Source organism: Procambarus clarkii, chromosome 16 (assembly GCF_040958095.1).
Source record: "Procambarus clarkii isolate CNS0578487 chromosome 16, FALCON_Pclarkii_2.0, whole genome shotgun sequence".
Lineage (NCBI taxonomy): Eukaryota > Metazoa > Arthropoda > Malacostraca > Decapoda > Cambaridae > Procambarus > Procambarus clarkii.
The window spans coordinates 26955075-26975270 of record NC_091165.1 but is presented as its reverse complement, the minus strand read 5'-3'; the positions used below and the strand labels follow the sequence as shown (position 1 = coordinate 26975270).

Below are 20196 nucleotides of genomic sequence, written 5' to 3'. Positions count from 1 at the left end.
TTGAATATTTCCAGGCATATGGCTTAAATGAGTAATTGGTTGGATGAGGCAAGACTGAATTGCTTGGCTACCAGCAATAAGCTTTTGCTTGACAGTAAACAGATTGTGTGTGTGTTTCATCCAATCCCCTAAAGATAAAATGCCGAACATTGTATGGCATATTGGTAGATGTCATATGAGGTTGAGTTCATGTTATCTTCCCTAACATGCAGCCCCAAAACACCCACCCTCAGTGGCCCCCACTACGGCTGCTACCACGGCAGCGGCCCCCACAACCCCAGCCAAGGAAGGTATGGTTGGGATGTTGATCAAATCTAGTTTGTTTTACCAAAGTTCATCATTCTATATTATATTAATTTTGTGGGCACATTTTCCTCTTGAATTTTGTTTATTAAAGTTAATTTGGTTTATTGTAATAATTTTTATGGACATTTTGGTTATTATTATATGATTTATCATTCATACACTGTGCTGAATTGCAACTGTCACCTCTTCCCTCCTAAGTTTTAATGAAATCCCAAATATTTGTCACAAGCTTTTAGTATTAGTGTGAAGAAAGAGAAGTTAGCAGTGCTTTAAATTATCAGAATTTTGTGAAACAAAATATTCCTAAAGCTTGTTGTGATTGGAGTGCTTTTAATAATTTTAAGCAGTCGATGAAAGCATTTTTTGTGTTTGGTCTCTGTTGGTTGTATGTTGTAGAGCAGTATGTTGTGGAGGTTTTGTTGTGGGAGGTAGTGTACATTATAGTCTTGAGGGTTACTCTTATATGTTGATTACTTGGTGCAGCTTATTGTTGATGCTACCAGATTTTATTTAGCTAGTCTGTAATTGCCTTCAGAGATTGCCTTGATAATGTTTTAGAATGTACTGTATACACATTAATACTTGCAATATACCTACAATTTGTTTTGCCTAATATGCATGGATCTGTGCATGATTCTCATCCCGAATGTTATTTTAAGTTTCAGTATTATTATTCACGGTTTATATTTGTACATCCATGAATGCAATTTTATTTGCTGATATTTTTGCTATGTATGATCATAAAACAATTGAATCAGTATTTTGTCAGTATTCTTTATTTTGTTTTGTTCCACAGTTGTTGGAATATTTACCATAATTAAAAGAGTAAGAAAAATAATGATAATGAATCCCTTGACAAATCTTTATAGAAACATCCATGGCGTGTCTCTTTGAATAATTATATTTGGTACAGAACGACCAAGCCCCAGTGGAGATGAAGATCAGCTAGAGGGCAGCTTGGTGCGTAAACACGAATGGGAATCTACTACAAAGAAGGCCTCTAATCGGTGAGTGTGTCACATTGCTTTAATGAGGATGATACATGAAATGTGTGTAATTACTTAAGTGTAGTTACAGGATAAGAGCTATGCTCGTGGTGTCCCGTCTTCCCAGCACTGTCATAAAATTAATTACCGAAATTACTTTGAAATTACCGATGGTTTTGGTCCACTGATCCAGTGGACAAAGATGTGTATAATCATCCAAGTGTAGTTACAGGATGAGAGCTATGCCTGTATGCTGGAAATATGTATGTATGTTTATGTTGAAGTGTTTTAGGAGTGTTTGATATTGATGCATTAGGAAAAGTTGGAGCATTTACCATGTAGATTATACACAATAAATTTTAGTGTTCGAGGAAGGTTGATAAATTGCGCTCCCGGCACCTTAAGCTGAATAATGTGAAGTCTTACTGATGATGCTTCTAGATATGCATTCCAAATCTTGTTTACTTGTTTTGAACATTTGTTGATTTTTGGGTTAAGATCACTATTAATGACGACTCCCAGATTATCTTGTCCAAATTTGGTAGTTTCAGCTTTATCTTATTACATAATATCACTGTATTGTGCAGTAGTCTGTAGCCTTTTTTTATTTTAAAAATTACTTGGTTCACATTTTATTGCACAATGTTATAATCAAAGAATTAATATAATGTATATTTATTTTTAGGTCTTGGGACAAGGTGTTCCTGGTGCTCCGTGGAAACATGTTGATGTTCTATAAAGATCGCAAGAGCTATCAAGCTGCTCCAGAAGTCTTCTTTAGAGCTGAAGCGCCTTGTGATGTTTCGGGTGGACAAGCATCAATTGCTGATGATTACACGAAGAAGAAGCATGTTCTACGACTTAAGTAAGTTGATGTACAGTACTGTATATATAGGAATACTGGGATGACTGGAATGGAAGTTCTTGTCAACATGTATATATACTGTACTTGGTTTCACTAACATACATTAGAATAACTGTCAGCTTTTTTCTGGAAGTTACACATGAGCTGCCTTGATGTACATGCATCATGACATTGCTCTTAATCCTAAAAGTATTAGTCATAATTGATCTCCTGGGTAATGGTGTTATTGTATGTTGATTTTAGCTATCACTCTTTTTTTTTATACAAATGTAAATAGGATTACAATACATCTATATAGATGTAATGGAATTAAGAGACCCATTACAAAAATTCAGTTTTAATTTTAAATTGCTTACAATTGATGATATCTTGTACCACAATGACTGTGATTATCACCAAATCACAACTTGGTATTTCCTGCCTGTGTTTTAATTCATTTTGTGGATGATGTTACTAGATAATAACTGCAACGGTAGGCTGCAAAATACTTCCTTTGAGCTGTACCATAAACAGATTTACTTACAATATAGGTGTGCATATTACAATGTTTTTGTCAATTATATCTAAATAATTATTCCAGTGTGTGAACTAAAGGGAAATGGGGAAAAAAACACTCACTCACAAACTCACACACTCACACTCTCTCTCTCACTCTCACTCTCACTCTCTCACACACTCACACTCTCTTACACTCTCACACTCAATCACACTCTCTCTCACTCAGTCAAATAGTCATGACATGTCTCGCCTTCACTTAGCGTGTCAGCAGTACTGTATCACATCAGTCCTGGACCAAAGAACCCCCTCCTTACTTGGTAAACTCGTGTGTTGTGCAAAACACAAAATGACAATTTCTTTTTCCTTTCTTCCTTCCTGCAAAGTTTGCCAAGTGTTTTAAGACTTGCAAGGGTACCCAAAGCACTTGCTGAAGGTCTACCAATTGGTGTGATTGCCATCCAATTTTTTTACCTTCTATGTGAGAATAATGAACATGGCTCACTTTTGTCTCTTCCATAAGGTTATTAAATTGAACCTAATATTTTTTTGCAGTATAATTTTAATCATTATGCTGATTTTGTAGCACTTGTTGAGGTAGTATACAATATTAATGTAAAAATGCTGGGGTCATTCTATAGTTGTGGCAAAAGGAGTAAACATTTTAAATATAAACAAAATGATATAGTAAAAATTTATAGCATGGTGGCCATCTGATTTACTTTTATATGTACTGTACTATATTTTTTTTCTGTAGATTGATTGGTGGTGCTGAGTATTTGTTCCAAGCCAAAGATGAAGAGGAGCTGACAGTATGGGTTGGATCTCTCCAAATGGCTGCATCCGCTGAAGGATCAGCCGGTCCTTCTCGCTCCCAGACTCTCCCAGCTGGCTCCGAGAAGAAAGACGAGCCCAAGAGACGCAGCTTCTTTACTCTCAAGAAGAAATAATGGGCTGAATGTCCATAACTATTTACTCTCCCTTTCCCTTTTCTTTATTTCTCAGCCTACACTTGACACCCTTCATAATCATTTCCTTTTCAAAGTCTCTTAGCAATATCTTGCTCTTCTAAGCCCGGTTTCAGACCCAGTGTGGAATATATACATGAGAGTTGAAATGCTAGTGCTGGTCTGGGCTTGTATTATTGGCTGCTGTTTTATTGCTATTGGGTTGGAACAAAGTAGAATCTGCTTTAGCATCATCAGCTTCTCTTTATGCAATGTTTCCCAAACTGGGTCTGAACGGTAGCATTGTGAAATCATGTTCATTTTCGTACATCAAATTTTTAGTCCCTAGTGTTCAGTTAACAATACCACACAAGGTATTAATTTTTCCCATGGAGTAAAAAGTGATGATAGTTTTGTGTACTAGCTCTGGTGGAAGAATACGTGAGTCTGTGCAGTTCCCAAATGTTGTCTGCCTAGCACTGCCATGGCTGAGTTTTCCAATGTTTGTTCCTCTTTTTGTAGGGACTTGTGTGTGAAATTGTATATTTAGTATTATGTCAGATGTCCCATACTTTGTGAGAGTAATGATTTGTTAATTTTATGTGTCTCTAGCTGTAGTACCACAGTTTTGACTAGATAGCACATAATTGTATTGTACAGAAATGATAGAATCATACCTATTATGCTGCTTTATGCTTACATTTTTAGACATAGTATAATATTTCATGTACCACTTCATAGTTGTTCAAATCATTACCAGAGTATGGAAGGCCAGCCAGTATCATAATTTTTGTTAATGGGCAAATTCATTCTGCTTCAAAGTGTAGGTGTGGCACAGATATGTTCCTTTATATTCTTAAATTTCAACCTTATCTGGTCTTATCCTATGAAATCAAGTTCTTCATCTCTACATCGGCAATGAATTGAAGACTCCAGGCATAGTACTTGGACCAGCCACCTTCTACCAGATGGCCAGTTTTCCCATGTGGTCAAGATGAACACGGTATGGCTTGCCCTCACTGTGCTTGATTTTGTGCTTTAATTAACGTCTGATTACAGGCTGACTAGTTATCTGCTGGAATCTCTTGTTGGAAATTCTCTGATACTTAACCAAAGTTTCTGTAAAGTAATTACATTGGGAATTAATATTTCTACATTCTAGTCAGGTAACTTTTACATATCAGGTTCATCTCAGTCATATATTTTGGTGTAAATGTTTACCAGATGGGGTTGAGAGACCTGACAGATCTATTCTTTATACATGACTTATGTATCAGTCGTGATTTTAGCATTTGTTCTTGATTGTATTAATTTGTGTTTTAATGGGTGTTCCCTTTGTATAAACCAATTAGCATTTACAAGAGCTCCAGCAGAAATTACTGGCAGCACTATGGTGACTAACAGCAGTTTTATGCATTGTTCCACAAGCTATAGACATCTATCGGTCATCTACCACTAACTTTTTAATGGAGGGATGTTAGATACATGCTTGCTAGCTTTAAAGCTATAGGGTAAGGTGTCTGGCTAAGTTGAGATTGGTAATCTTAATTGTTACAGATAAAGTGACCACTGTATATCATATATTGTGACACTTAAATAAAATGGTTTAAGCTATGAGATGCATTTTCATTTATACTAACAAGTTTTGGCCTGTCTTCTTTAACTTACAATAATGCTACATTTGGAAATTAGATTTTCTCTCAGATTTTCACAGCACTAATCTCATCAGTAAATCTAATTGCCTTTCTGTAACTTTAGTGGCACACCCTTGTTAGTGATGCCTCTTATTTCTGTAATTTGTGTACTGTACCTAAATTTAAGTTTAGTTGTTATTCAAAACTGCTCCTAAATAACTTTCATAAATTCTTGTGTACACCTGTCCATAACTCGTGCTTAGGCCACTTTGTGTGTGCATAGCAGCACACTCATCACAAAGTGGTACCATTCTCCAGTAATAATTTTTCATTATATTCCCTCTCCTGGAATGTTTCTTAATCTTTGGATAGCATTCACTATTTCACTTCCAAAAATTTTTGCTGTACCTGATTTTCATGAAGGAACTACAGTGGTAAATTAGGGTGGGTTTTTACTACCACTGTTGTTAGTACAGTACTTCTATAGCATTCACTGCTGCTGCTGCACTACTACAAACTTTAAGCTTGCTTCTGCCTTCTTAATTATCCTCTTCAGTGCCTGCTGTACACATTATTATTTTAACATTATATTAATTTTCTCTAAACGTGGCAAATTGCATATACTGTATAGTAGATTCAATTCTCTGATCTCTCTCAAAGAATGTTTAAGAACATTGAGCGAAGGTTATGGTTGCTTATATCGTGTTCCTATGGATACCTAATCCATTAAAGGGAATTTGCCCACAAATCGGGGTTTGTTTTAGATGAACAAATTACATTTTATATTTAACCCTTTTGTTGGGGTGCCTTGGATTTAGCCATGTTCCCATCATGTAGCTAAAAAAAAATTTATTATATAAATTAATAATTATTTAATAAGACCTGCTTTTCCATCATTAAAATATAAGGACAAAGCTATTTTAAGGTACATTTCTTAATAGAAAATGGAGTCTAGTAATTTAATGAGGCAATAAGCATTCCCAATGCATAGTATATAAAAACTGCAACAAAAAACATGCCATATATTTGTATTATAAAGCAAAATATAGCTATACTTATATTTAAACTTTGTTTTCAATTATAATAAAACTGCTCATTAATTATTAATTGTTATAGTACTTAATATGGCAAACAATTTTTGAAGAAAATGTTGAAATCCCATTTTATATTTGCTTTATTTTTTTCTAACAATATAATTTCAGTATACAGTATCATGCTTCATTAATTGTTAACCATATGAAGTATTAGGATATTAATTTTCAACTAACCAAAGCAAGAATTTATTGTTTGTTTTGCATGTAGTTTGAAGGTTTGTGCTTTACAGGTGCCAGCTCCATGTGTAGGTCACTCACTAAAATAGAACCATATTTATTCCTGATTGTTTTACCATCATTTCCTTTTCTAGTACAGGTACTGTATTTTAATAAACAAATTACGTAAATGAAATTAACTTCCATACTACAAGGGCACAGGATAAACCAAATCTCCTTGCAATGATTATAAAGAATTGATTAGCGACTGCTTAAAGTAAGCTTAGTTCTGGACCATCGTAGAGATTTAGAAAATATATGCAATAAAGGTAGCAAGACTTGTAAGGAACGTAAATCTAAAAGTAAAATAACGACAATTTGAAAGGAGTTAGTGCATGTCGAGCCATTAGCAGTTTCAACTGAAAAGTGTGTTATACGAAATTATGCATGTGCAAAATTAAGCATGTGGAAATTACAAGCTAATATGGTTTACTTTCAGCTGGGCTCTTGTGTAGTGTTCTGTAACCACAGCCCAATAGTTAGTTTGGAGAAAAAATATTAGATTTGCATGACTAGAGAAGCATGTCAATGTCAGGTTACTTGTCTGTACTAACATACATAAAAATATGAAAATAAATGATAAAATATATATATATATATGTCGTACCTAGTAGCCAGAACTCACTTTTTGGCCTACTATTCAAGGCCCGATTTGCCTAATAAGCCAAGTTTTCCTGAATTAATATATTTTCTCTAATTTTTTTCTTATGAAATGATAAAGCTACCCATTTCATTATGTATGAGGTCAATTTTTTTTTATTGGAGTTAAAATTAACGTAGATATATGACCGAACCTAACCAACCCTACCTAACCTAACCTAACCTACCTTTATAGGTTAGGTTTGGTTAGGTAGCCGAAAAAGTTAGGTTAGGTTAGGTTAGGTAGGTTAGGTAGTCGAAAAACAAATAATTCATGAAAACTTGGCTTATTAGGCAAATTGGGCCTTGCATAGTAGGCTGAGAAGTGCGTTCTGGCTACTAGGTACGACATATATATATATATATATATATATATATATATATATATATATATAATGTCGTACCTAGTAACCAGAACTCACTTCTCAGCCTACTATTCAAGGCCCGATTTGCCTAATAAGCCAAGTTTTCCTGAATTAATATATTTACTATAGTTTTTTTCTTATGAAATGATAAAGCAACCCTTTTCTCTATGTATGAGGTCAATTTTTTTTTATTGGAGTTAAAATTAACGTAGATATATGACCGAACCTAACCAACCCTACCTAACCTAACCTAACCTATATTTATAGGTAAGGTTAGGTTAGGTAGCCAAAAAAAGCTAGGTTAGGTTAGGTTAGGTAGGTTAGGTAGACGAAAAAACATTAATTCATGAAAACTTGGCTTATTAGGCAAATCGGGCCTTGAATAGTAGGCTGAGAAGTGAGTTCTGGCTATTAGGTACGACATATATATATATATATATATATATATATATATATATATATATATATATATATATATATATATATATATATATATATATATATATATATATATATATATATATATATATATGTATATATATGTATATATATATATATGTATATATATATATATATGTATATATATATATATATATATATATATATATATATTTAATCTATATATATATATATATATATATATATGTATATATATATTGTATATATATATTGTATATATATATATTGTATATATATATATTATATATATATATTATATATTATTATATTATATATTATATATATATATATAATATATAATATATAATATAATATATAATATAATATATAATATAATATATAATTATTTGTATTTAAAAACCAGTTAATTGTTTAAACTTCAATTATTTTCTTGGATATAATTGCAACATTCATTTCCTAAGTTATTTTCTGGTCATATGTTTACTTGAAAACATGTTGCTGCAAATTATTATTAACATAGTATATAATAAACAAAATCAGGACATGAAAGTCTTATCAGTTTATTGTATTGTTAATGAATGGAGGAAACATTCTGATCATTTTCTAGGGTTGAAGGGGCCTAATTTTAACCATATTGTGTTTGGTGTGAAAAGGCCAAAATACAGTTTTGTAGGCACCAGATGATGTACTGTGATGTTGGGTTTCTGGACCAAACACGAAATTGCAAGAACTAATCATTTCTTAGTGAAAAAATATTGCTTTCTGGGGCTTCCCCCCCCCCCCCCCTCCCCTCCTCCCTTTATTCTGATAAAGTAATTGGCTGTTCCTTAAAAGTTCTGATGTTTGACTGCATTATCTACCTGGCAAACCTTTAGAGTCGATTCTTTTGTAGCGCAGGTGCCTGGCAGATTTAGATGGTTTTCCTCGGCCCAAAATGATCTTCAAATCGTCAGGGCTTGCTCCATCTCTTCATACTTGGGCTTCACTTTTCTCAGGTCAGAACTGCCACCTTCTGTAACCCTCTTTTGCTATTTACAATTTTTTTTCTCCAAAGATTTATTCATGCTTTCAGTTAAGTCTATACAGTATTGTGTAATATTTAATAAGGGCTCACTGTTTAAATATTCCTATAAAACAAAGAATCCATAGCCAGTTAAATCAATCGGGGCGGCTTTTATATGCATATTGCAATGTGCAATTATATATACTGTAGTGTATATATATATATATATTTCATATAATATTCACATGTACTGTATGTACAATGTGCATATCCATCCCAGGTTGGAGGCTAGACACTTTGGTCTAGCCTTATCTAACTTTGCAGGGGTAATGTTCTGGGGTATAAAATGGACATAGGCTGGCCTAGGGTAACCAGAATTCAAGGGAGAACAGCATATCAGAGGCACATTTTAACCCCACATAACAATTTTTGGCACTGTCTGTCGACTATACCTAACTCCAGATGATCCTCCTACAATTTCAAAGGCTTTCTCAAATTAGATGGCAACTGTAATTTTGTTTGAATATTTCACACTCCTAGGCGCCTCCCACCACCGGTAGACTATTATATTATTTTATTATATCATTATTATAATATTATATATTATAAAAAATATAATAAATGAAAATATCTTGTAAATATAATATTATTTTTATAAGAGATTAGTCAGCAAAAAGTCACATACATAGATAGAGACTGGGTCAACCAGAAAAATAAGAGAAAAGAAAACAGAGACAACATACACAAACGGACAGGGAGAAAAGGAAGAAGGGGGAGAGGGGAGAATGTTTGAAAGGAGGGAAGAAGGGGAATTTTTGAAGCGGGAGAGACAGTTGGAGGAGGGGGGGAGATAGGGTAGGAGAGGCAAGAGAGGGGGGAAGATTATGAGAGGGAGGATAGGGAAAGAGATGAATGAGGAGGAGGGGGATCCCCCCGCCCCCCTAGTGTGTGTGTGTGTGTGAGTATAAGTGTAATTTTTGTTTACAATTGTGTCCATTCCTGCAATTTCTAGACTTCAGATCTTGGTAATGCCTTTTGGATAAGTAAGAACCAATCTGGTGTTCTTGACATAAAATTACAAAACATTGAAGAGAACATGGTACATAGGATAAACTGATGTCTAGTGTGCTTTATTTTGCACTTGACCCTCTTTACTGTTCCTATTAGTACTTGGCACTTGTGTGTCTTGATAATCTGGCTCTTCTTTGTACTTATCCTTCAATCCTAAGTTAATCATCGGCAAAGGAGACGTTCATTCATTCATCCAAGTGATGCCACAACATGAACCATCAGGTTCATGTTGGTTCAAGGAAGACATTAAACAACACTCAAATCTACTTGGAATTAAAGCACTTTGAAGACACATTCGACTACATTCAAACCCCTTTTAAGCATTACTTGACATCAGAGACACATCCAAGAGTTCACTGACCCATGTACCTGCTACCTCAAACTGTAACTTGGTGTTAGCACGTACATTGTCAAGGTATCAGCAGGGTACCCTGACAATGACCACTGTGAAGAAGGTTTTTATTGTAAAACATGGTTTAATTTTATAATGTTTAGCATTAAAATAATGTTCTTGGAGGGTTCTAAAGGTGAAAAATAGAAGAATGGGTGCTAAGTTATTAGTGATACTGTAAAGAGTAAGTACTATGTCTTGAAAGTAACTAATAACTTATAGGGGGACAGCAAATTTTCCGCTAATGTAGTTTCTCGTTTATTCTAGGTTTGGGGCCAAGCTTGCTCCTCTTTCTCCTCCTGGTTGCTGGTAGGAAGCGGCTACTCAAGGTTCCCTGTGTACATGAAAGTAAACAAACCTGTGACTGACAGCTAAAAGTTCCTGGCTGTCTTCCATTACTTAATGTATATTGATATTAGGTTGTATATCTTAAGAAATTAACCAGGTCAGCATGATGCAGCAAGGTTGATGATGATCCTTTTTTTTTATAAAAGACAAAACACGATGTTCTGTAATATAAAGTGGAAATATGTACAGGTTATTATAGTGATTGAAGTATATATATTAAAATGCCTGTAGAAGTTTGTTTTATATATATTTAACAGTTGAACATGTTGTGGTTAATTTCTTAATTACTTTTATCTTTTTTACAGTCTTCATTAAATTTTTTAAATTTTTTCTACTGAATAATCTAGCTTATATTTTTAAATCTTTTAGTCATGAGATCTTTAAAATGTTAATTTACATAAAATATCTATATAAAGTATTTAATATCTGACCCATTATTTTGGATACACTGTAGTTCTTCTATTACAATTATCAGCTTCTTAGCTTTTAATAAATTTATATTTAAATAATCTAATTACTGACTAAGGGAGAAGATCAGTACTCATGGTGTATTTTTCTCTGGAATAAATTTATAAACCTCGGTTGTATTTATAGCTAATCAACAATTTGACTATAGAAAATAATAGTCTGTTTTCCAGGCCACCAAATGGCTTCATTTATGACATGACCATGTTAGCCACTGTCTTGTTTGTGCTACTAAAGAAACGACTGAGCCAAAATTTTCTCATTTCCCTTTATTAACCCTTAGTTATGCTTTAATCTGTTCAAACACTTGCCTATATGTACTGTCACATTATTCTGTTCAAAATCAATAAACAACTTTACCTCTCTTAAATTCACTGATGAAATTATCCTTAAAATTGAATAGAAGGAAATGGTACAACAGAATACAAAAACAAGTTGAATTAACAATATATATATAATAGGGGTATCACCTCTAGTGCAATTGTAGGGACCCATAGCCTCGAAAAAGAAAATAAAGAGTATTCAGAGAAGACCTTGTGGATTCTCACTGAACACTGATATTTTCCTCACCTACCACCCCTATTTTGTTTTGTAATGGGAATTACAGGTTGATACGGGGGAGAAGCTGTCGCCTATGCAGCAGGTACCCCCTCTCCACGGTGCCGGAAGTCTCCAATGGAAAGGCAAACGCCAATATGGTTGGTTCCAGCACCGTCGCAGGAATTATTATTATTAATTATTATAATTATTATTAAACCATTATATTAAATCGCTGACTAAATGAGCTCTGCCATATTATAATGGTTAGGATTTCGGTTCCCAACCAGGCAGACATTGTAACCAAATCTAATAACAATTAACAAGGAATTATCACATTGTTATCTAATTGAGAATTATTAATTGACCTCTAATTGGTTCCGTTTATCTCACCAATGCGATAATTTCTTCACCATATTTTCACCTTACAAATGGGTCCTTTTTTTCACCTCAAAAAAGATTTTCACCTCACAAATGGGGATGTTTCACCTCACAAGGATTTACTGAACTCACTAATGAGAGGCTTTCACCATAAATAAGGATTTTTCACCTCACAAATGAAGATTTTTTCACATAACAAATGAGATTTTCTCCTTCAAAAGGAGGTTTTTCCCACCTCACTAATGATGATTTTTCCATCTCACCAAAGAGGTTTATTTCTCTGATTCCATGCACCCTCCAAACCCCGTTTATGACAACCTGTCCTCGACTCAAGTCCATTACTACATTTATATTTCAAATATAAATTAATATTAATACATATTAGCATATTGTGCATATATAGGCATAGGTTAGGTTAGGTGTTTAGGGTCTGTTGGCGATCATTTGTATTTGTAGTACTGTACCTGGGTGAAGCATTTACAGCAACCCGTCCTCGACTCAAGTCCATTACATCCAGCGGTCGACCCCACAGACGCATTCATAAATTTTAATATGCTGTTCATTCAAAACGGGAATTTTCTCAAGTATAAATTAATATTATAATATATTAGCATATTGTGCATATATAGGGTTAGGTTAGGTTAGGTGTTTAGGTTCTGTTGGCGATTATTTGTATTTGTAGTACGTGGGTGAAGCATTTATAGCGTTGTGATTCAAACAAAATTCATCAGTGAAACACTTGTTCCGGATATGTTCGAACGTCAGCAGTTGTGAGTCGTGTGTAAACCGCTTTTCATTCATAAACAGGGGGTTTGGCGGGTGCATGGAATCACTTTTGGATCTTTGTTTGGAGGACAGGCTGTTTACAGCGTTATGGTTCGAACAAAATTCGTCAGTGAAGCACTTGTTCTGGAAGTGTTTGAACGAAATCAGTTGAGTTGTGTGTAAATCGTTTTTCATTCATAAACAGGGGGTTTGGCGGGTGCATGGAATCACTTTTGGGTCTTTGTTTGGAGGACAGGCTGGTTTATGAATGAAGATTGGTTTACACACGACTCACAACTGATTTCATTCAAACACTTCCGGAACAAGTGCTTCACTGACGAATTTTGTTCGAACCATAACGCTGTAAATGCTTCACCCACGTACTACAAATACAAATAATCACCAACAGAACCTAAACACTTACGTAACCTAACCTAACCTATGCCTATATATGCACAATATGCTAATATATTATAATATATTATAATATTAATTTATATTTGAGAAAATTCCTGTTATGAATGAACAGCATGTAAAAGTTTATGAATGTGTCTGTGGGGTCGACCGCTGCATGTAATGGACTTACATCCAGAGTGCAAACCGTGTGTCGAGGACGGGTTGTGGATGACGTATGTACTTTTCTCGAACAGTGCTTTCTTCACGTTCTCGGCTGGAATCACCAGACTGCCCTAGAAACAAAGATCCAAAAGTGCTTTCAAGCACCCACCAAGTCCCCCCCCCTGTTTATGAATGAAAAACGGTTTACACACTACACAACTGATGACTTTCGAACAGTTCCGGAACAAATGCTTCACTGATGAATATTGTTCGAACCAAAACGATGTAAATGCTTCACCCATGAAGTACAAATCAGCCTGTCCTCCAAACAAGCACCCAAAAGTGATTCCATGCACCCGCCAAACCCCCTGTTTATGAATGAAAAACGGTTTACACACGACTCACAACTGATTTGTTCGAACACTTCCGGAACAAGTGCTTCACTGACGAATTTTGTTCGAACCACAACGCTGCTTCAAATGCTTCACCCACGTATTACAAATACAAATAATCGCCAACAGACCCTAAACACCTAATCTAACTTATGCCTATAAATGCACAATATGCTAATATGTATTAATATTAATTTATATTTGAGAAAATTCCCGTTTTGAATGAAAAGCATGTTAAAATTTATGAATGCGTCCGTGGGGTCGACCGCTGGATGTTATGGACTTGAGTCGAGGACGGGTTGGTACTAATGCAAATAATCGCAAACAGTACTTTAACATCTAACCTCACCTATGCATAACTGTACTTAAAATTTTAATGTAAAATAATATAAATCTCCTAAGGAATCCCCCCCCCTCCCCCCAAAAAAAATGATGAACTAGCAGCTCGCAAAATGGAAATGACTTGTTTTCTATTCGTGGGGTCCTCGGTTACGTAAATTTCGGGCAATTCAGTACATCAGCAGTAGCGTTGTGAACGCTCGAGAGGACGGACTGCATAAAGCGAGAGTTTGGCGGCTGGATTATCGAGCATTTGGCCTTTGTTGATGAAGACAGGCTGACGTATGAGAAAGGCTTTCCTACACCCAGACTGGTCGACGACTGAGCTGAATTGGTGGGTACAGAGTTGTGATCTCGTTGACATGGAACTAACTTACTTATCTTTTTCAGGATGGGTATATACACATATGGGATTACACATATATTTAGTGGAATGTAGATACTGTATATGTTTGCCGTTCTTATGAGTTTAATTTGGTTGTACGTATTGAATGTGTCAGACGAATGACATAGCCTATGCTAGTAATTATAAACTAACGCGCGGATATTGTGGCATTACACAATTTTCAACTTTATTAACAATTTCATAATATCATGAATTCTTTACAGAAAACTTAAATTTGTTCATCCATATATTAATTATACATAATAGATCTAACCGATGTAAAGAAACAGATAGCATGAATATTATTGTTGTAAAAACGTGGTGTAAAGTGTTATAAAATATAACTCCAAAACCTTATATGGTAAATAACTTGAATTTTCTAAGGTTGAGTATTGAAATGAGGTTATGTAATTATCAGAAGAAAGCGCTAAGCCCGCATGACTATACCACTAAGAAGGAATGCGAATATAGGGAGGTGGAATATGAGGCCAGGTGAAGGATGTGTCGGTGTCCAGCCACTGGAACCATCGGGGAAATACTGGAATATTTTTGGACGTGCATTATGTCAGTTTGTGATTGTATATTTTTTAATTTGGAATGATGTTAAGTGTTGGGGTTTAAGACCTATCAATCTCCTGAAGGTTATTGAAGTCACCACGATAGCTTGCTGTCTATAGCTTGCTGACAGACAGCCATTTGATGAGAGTAAACTCAATGGTTTAGTGTTGAGCTTAATTAAGGCCTATCAGCCGCGGGAAGAATATTAAGGCCGTGGCACTTGCTTATTGACTATCCAGAACGAAAACTTTAGTTCTGAACATAGTCCAGGACTATCTTGAGGTTATCTTGAGATGATTTCGGGGCTTAGTGTCCTCTTGGCCCGGTCCTCGACCAGGCCTCCACCCCCAGGAAGCAGCCCGTGACAGCTGACTAACTCCCAGGTACCTATTTACTGCTAGGTAACAGAGGCATCAGGATGAAAGAAACATTTTGCCCATTTGTCTCTGCCTCCACCGGGGATCGAACCTGGAACCTCAGGACTACGAATCCGAAGCCATGTCCACCCAGCTGTCAGGCGCCCTAAACTAAGTAAACTCTTAGTGTATACACACATAAGTTTATAACACATTTGTTTACGCCCTTTATTTCACCTGATACTTCTGTTCACTTAGCAGTAAAATAGGTTCCCGGGACAGAGGTATAACTGTTGTGGGTTGCATACTGAGGAGAAAGGAAGGGAACTATCAGGAGAAAGTGCCATACAATTACAACTATATACAGGCGATGAGTCACAATAACGTGGCTAAGGTAAAGATTGACTTGATCGACTTGAGAATGGTCCAGGACGGACCGAAACATCGTCGTCCCTTCACCTTCTAGTGTGTGGTCTGGTCAACTACAACTATATAGCACAGGGTCAGGATAAGGACTTGTGATGGGACGGGGGGAAAAGAATGGTGCCCAAACACTTAAGAGGGTCGGGGATTGAACGCCGACCTGTATGATCGAGACCGTCGCTCTACCGTCCACCCAAAGTGGTTGGGTAGCCTGAGGAGAAGCAGTAGTTAACCCAGGGGAGACCTCGATAATAATAACTACCGACAATGGGAGAAACATTTCGGATTTAAAATGATGTTAGCTGATATAAAATATATCTAATATTACCTATAAATAATAAAATATTTCAAATAACTTTGAAATTGTTAAAATATGATTTATAAATTTACAATCATGTGATTGTAAAATATTTTAAGATGATGGCAAGCAGCGAAATATTAATATTAAGCAGCGAGGTGATGTTGTCAACCACGCGAGGCTCACACCGGCTTGTGATGTCCAATATTTGGATTAATTAGGTTAATTAACAGAGTAATTTTATTATTGTCTACTTTTATATGCGTATTGTGTGGTAAGTTAAACATGATTTATGGGTAATTTTATCCCTATACGACTTGCATTACTACGATAATTAGGTATATAATGTGGTTTAAATCAACCAGTTCAATGACTAGGCTTGGGATTATGAAATAGTTGCCACAGTGTTCATAAGACTGCAACGTAAGTATTATCGCCTCTCTTCTCCTATCACAGAACATACGAATATACCTCGGATAGGTCTTGCCTAATTCATTTATAACTCAACTTATAAAAATCAATGGAAATTAATCACATTTTACTACGTTACAACGTGGTCATCACCACACCCAGTTTGGTCAAGACTTGAGGGTCACCAAAGATGTTCTTCCTGCAAAAGGAAAGAAAGAAGAGTACACACATAAAGGTGAGAGTAAGTAGCAGGGAAAGGAGCAGTAACACTGGCATTATCATGAGGAGGAGCAGTGAGTGTAGCATTAGGAGGAGGAGGAGGGTGAGAGGGCGGGCGTGCGGGCGTGCGGGCGTGCGGGCAGGTAGGGGGTGAGGGCGGTGGATTGATCAGTTGGTGTGAGGTAAGCGTGGTGAGCGGGCCGCCTTGTGCCGTGTGTGAGTGAGTGAGGCGCCCTTGGGGCTGCCATGGCCGCTGTGTCACCCCGTGTCACCTGTGTCCTGCCATGAGTCACAGTCACCGGGGCCATGCAGCCGCCCACGTTCCCCGCCGCCCACGCCGCCCCCAGGCTCGCCAGTGAGAGTGGGCGGCAGCATGCGCCCACCCGCCCAACTACCAGTTCCGCCCTTGTTGCTAGTGCTGTCTCATCTCCGAAGCAACTATAGGTGTTTGCAGCTTGTGCTGCTGCTGTTACTGTTACTGTCAGCCAGGAACGTGCGGGCGGGGCGTGGGCGGCGCGCCACGAGCCTGGCTCCTGACCTCCTGCCCCTCTGGCTGCCCCACCAGCAGGTCACCAACATGAGCCGCGAGTTACATGACTCGTGGGGAGCTTGCGGCCACAGCGGGCCCGAGCCGCAGCAGTGCCACGGCCACGTCCACCACCTGCGGCACCATGGTCGCGGACACTGCAACTTGCGGCCCGAGGAGCTGGTGAAGCACGTTTGTAACCACTCGAGTAAGAGGCGGAGATTGAAGCTCCTGGAGGAGATGCGGCCGCCCACGTGTGGCCCGTGGGGGCACAGTTCTTACTGGAGACGCGAGGTGGCCAAGTCGGCCAACAAGTGCTTTACTGCGCTCCGTCATCTGTTGCACATGGATGACCTGGCTAGAGCGGCCACCTGCCGCTTCGCCAGCATCCTCTCTCGCTACGACTGTCCCTCAGCGTCCACCTTCGTCACCGCCCATCTCACACCTGGACACAACATGTGCTTCCTCTGTCAGGTACGTTTACGCTAGTCTGGCACTCGGGGTCTCGGCGGACTCATTTCACTCTCTTGATTGCCTCGTTGCGTGCTGGTAACGAGCCACTTGCTCATTTTTACGCCAACAACTTCACCTGCCGACCCGGACGAGATTGGGGGAAGCTGCTTCTGTTATCTTAAGCCACGCACAATTAATTAATTTCTTTATTATGCACCCCATATCCATCCCGTGGGCGGTGGTGTAAAGGGTTACAGAGGCACATAATCGGTTCAGGAACTGAACCCTCTAGTTCGTTTAGCTAAGCAAATAACAATCGTTTGACGCTAGTTACACAATTATTAATGTTATATACACTCTTACACATACTCATACATACATGTGCATATATATACATATACATATATACATACACATACATATACAATCACCTACACAAATACACACAACAATAATCTTTAGTATCACACGTGATTCAACAAGAGGCTCACAACAGTCACTATACAAGGCACTTTACATTTATGGTGAGTCACACAGTTACTAGTTTTGCTCCAGTAACTGTGTGACTCACCATAGATGTAAAGTGCCTTGTATAGTGACTGTTGTGAGTCTAGGAGACAAAGTTTGTCATAAATTTGTATTGCTGAAATACGATCTTCCTGGAAACCAACTAATGAAGGCAATCGAATGAGGGGTGTGGTACAGTTGGTGAGGGTTAGTACAGTGGGTGAATGGTACGGTACAGTGGGTGAGTGTGTGGTACAGTGGGCGAGTGGTTTGAAGGTTTGGTACAGTGGATGAGTGGTGTAGTACAATGAGTGGTGTGGTATAGTGGGGGAATGGTGTGGTACAGTAGGTGAGTGGTGTGTGTGTGAGGTACAGTGAGTGGTGTGGTACAGTGGGTGAGTGGTGTGATACAGTGAGTGGTGTGAGGGTGTGGCACAGGGTGAATAGTGTAAGGGAGTAATAACCGTAGGGCCTGCACAAATAACAGGGATAAATGCTATAAGTCGCGAGTCTTATATGAAGAGAAAGAAGCAAGTGTCTAAAAGATTACTGAAGCGCGCTAAGATACCACAATATTCCTGCTCCATAGTCAAATCTATCCAAAAAGTCTTTTTCTTTTTTTAATTATTGATACCAAGTTTCAAGTATGACAAATTCTTAGTGGCGTAAGAAGTGTTATACACGTATATGTAACAAGGCATCGTAAATAAGGCACTTTGTTATTTTCGTTAGTCTTTTGCAGCCTCACAACTAAAGGTGGCTGACTTGACTAAATAAATGTTTTACGGTGAAGAATTTCAACAACGTTTGTTATTTTTTTTTGTAATGACACAAAATAATTTAGGCTCCGCTGGAAATTGAGTTGGCGTGGAAATTATCTTTTTTTTTTTTGTTTAGCCAGTTTAGGCTTGTTTTAGCTGTTTCCATTGGAGACTTAAGGCTGAAAGCGTCTGGCACTTGTGGAGCACTGGAGACTAATAGCCTGGATATTTATAATAATGTACACTGTAGCCAACTCAACTACACACTGTCATCATCCCTGTAACCATCTTCATATCAAACAACCTTCGACTCTGTAACCATCTAAATTTCACACGGCCATCCTCATCACTGTAATCCTCTTCACTACATAATGTCTTCATCATTATAACTATTTTCACTACCCAGGCACCGACCGCTAGGCACCCCATCTACAATCATTACTACCTTCCTTACTCTTCATTACCTTCGCTCTCCTTCACCATTTTTCCCTCTCCATCACCACCTTCCTTACCCTTCATCATCCTCCTTTCTCATCACTACCTTTCCTACCAATCACTAATTTTGTTACCCTCACCACCTTCTCTACCATTCACCAACTTCCATATCTTTCACCACTTTCTCTACTCTTCATCATTTTCCCTTCATACCTGTAATCTTAGTGAGGATGGAGACTTTTATTTAGCGTGATTGAAAATTAGTATGATTTGCCCACCTATCGCCAGACAAAACCCCGTCACCCTGCAAAGTTTTGTGAGGGGTGACCCTAAGCGTCTGGCCCCAAACCTCGAACAGACATTCACTGTTATATATGTTTAGAAGAGTGCTGGATCGGGTCATGGAAGTCATTGCATGGCTCCACACCACAGTGTTCCCAAAATTATCCAAACTCGGCACATTTGAAAGTGAATATGTTACAGAAACTTATTTTCCGACTAGACACCAAACGATAAGGTAGGAAAGACGTTGGTGGTGGTGACGGGAGTATTATGGGGGGTGGGGGGTTGATATTGTTGGGTGTGTTTGTGTATTGTTAGTTGTGTGTGCTTGTATTGCTGGGGTGTGATATTGATGGGTGTACTCA

General features: G+C 37.4%; 2 protein-coding genes across 30 annotated transcripts in view; both read left to right on the top strand.

The window, feature by feature from the left end:
- beta-Spec (spectrin beta chain) overlaps positions 1 to 11615 on the top strand; it is a 117392-nt gene extending 105777 nt beyond the window's left edge. For 15 of the 29 annotated variants that reach the window (XR_011228752.1, XR_011228751.1, XR_011228743.1 and 12 more), the window contains 5 exons: positions 1220 to 1313; positions 1978 to 2157; positions 3410 to 4602; positions 8865 to 8962; positions 10700 to 11615. Coding sequence is in view for 5 of the 29 variants with exons in the window: in XM_069325367.1 (XP_069181468.1) it covers positions 1220 to 1313; positions 1978 to 2157; positions 3410 to 3602 (467 nt within the window). In the remaining 24 variants the exon portion in view is untranslated. Of the gene's footprint in view, positions 1 to 212; positions 291 to 1219; positions 1314 to 1977; positions 2158 to 3409; positions 5217 to 8864; positions 8963 to 10699 lie in introns of those variants that run through there. The other 14 variants (XR_011228753.1, XR_011228750.1, XR_011228749.1 and 11 more) reach the window with 3 other exon arrangements.
- Positions 11616 to 16893: 5278 nt separating this feature from the next.
- Positions 16894 to 20196, top strand: part of LOC123759963 (Mid1) — a 310529-nt gene continuing 307226 nt past the window's right edge. Inside the window, exon 1 of the mRNA XM_069325361.1 lies at positions 16894 to 17867. Within this exon, the coding sequence (XP_069181462.1) occupies positions 17241 to 17867 (627 nt within the window). The 5' untranslated portion in view covers positions 16894 to 17240. The remainder of the gene's footprint in view (positions 17868 to 20196) is intronic.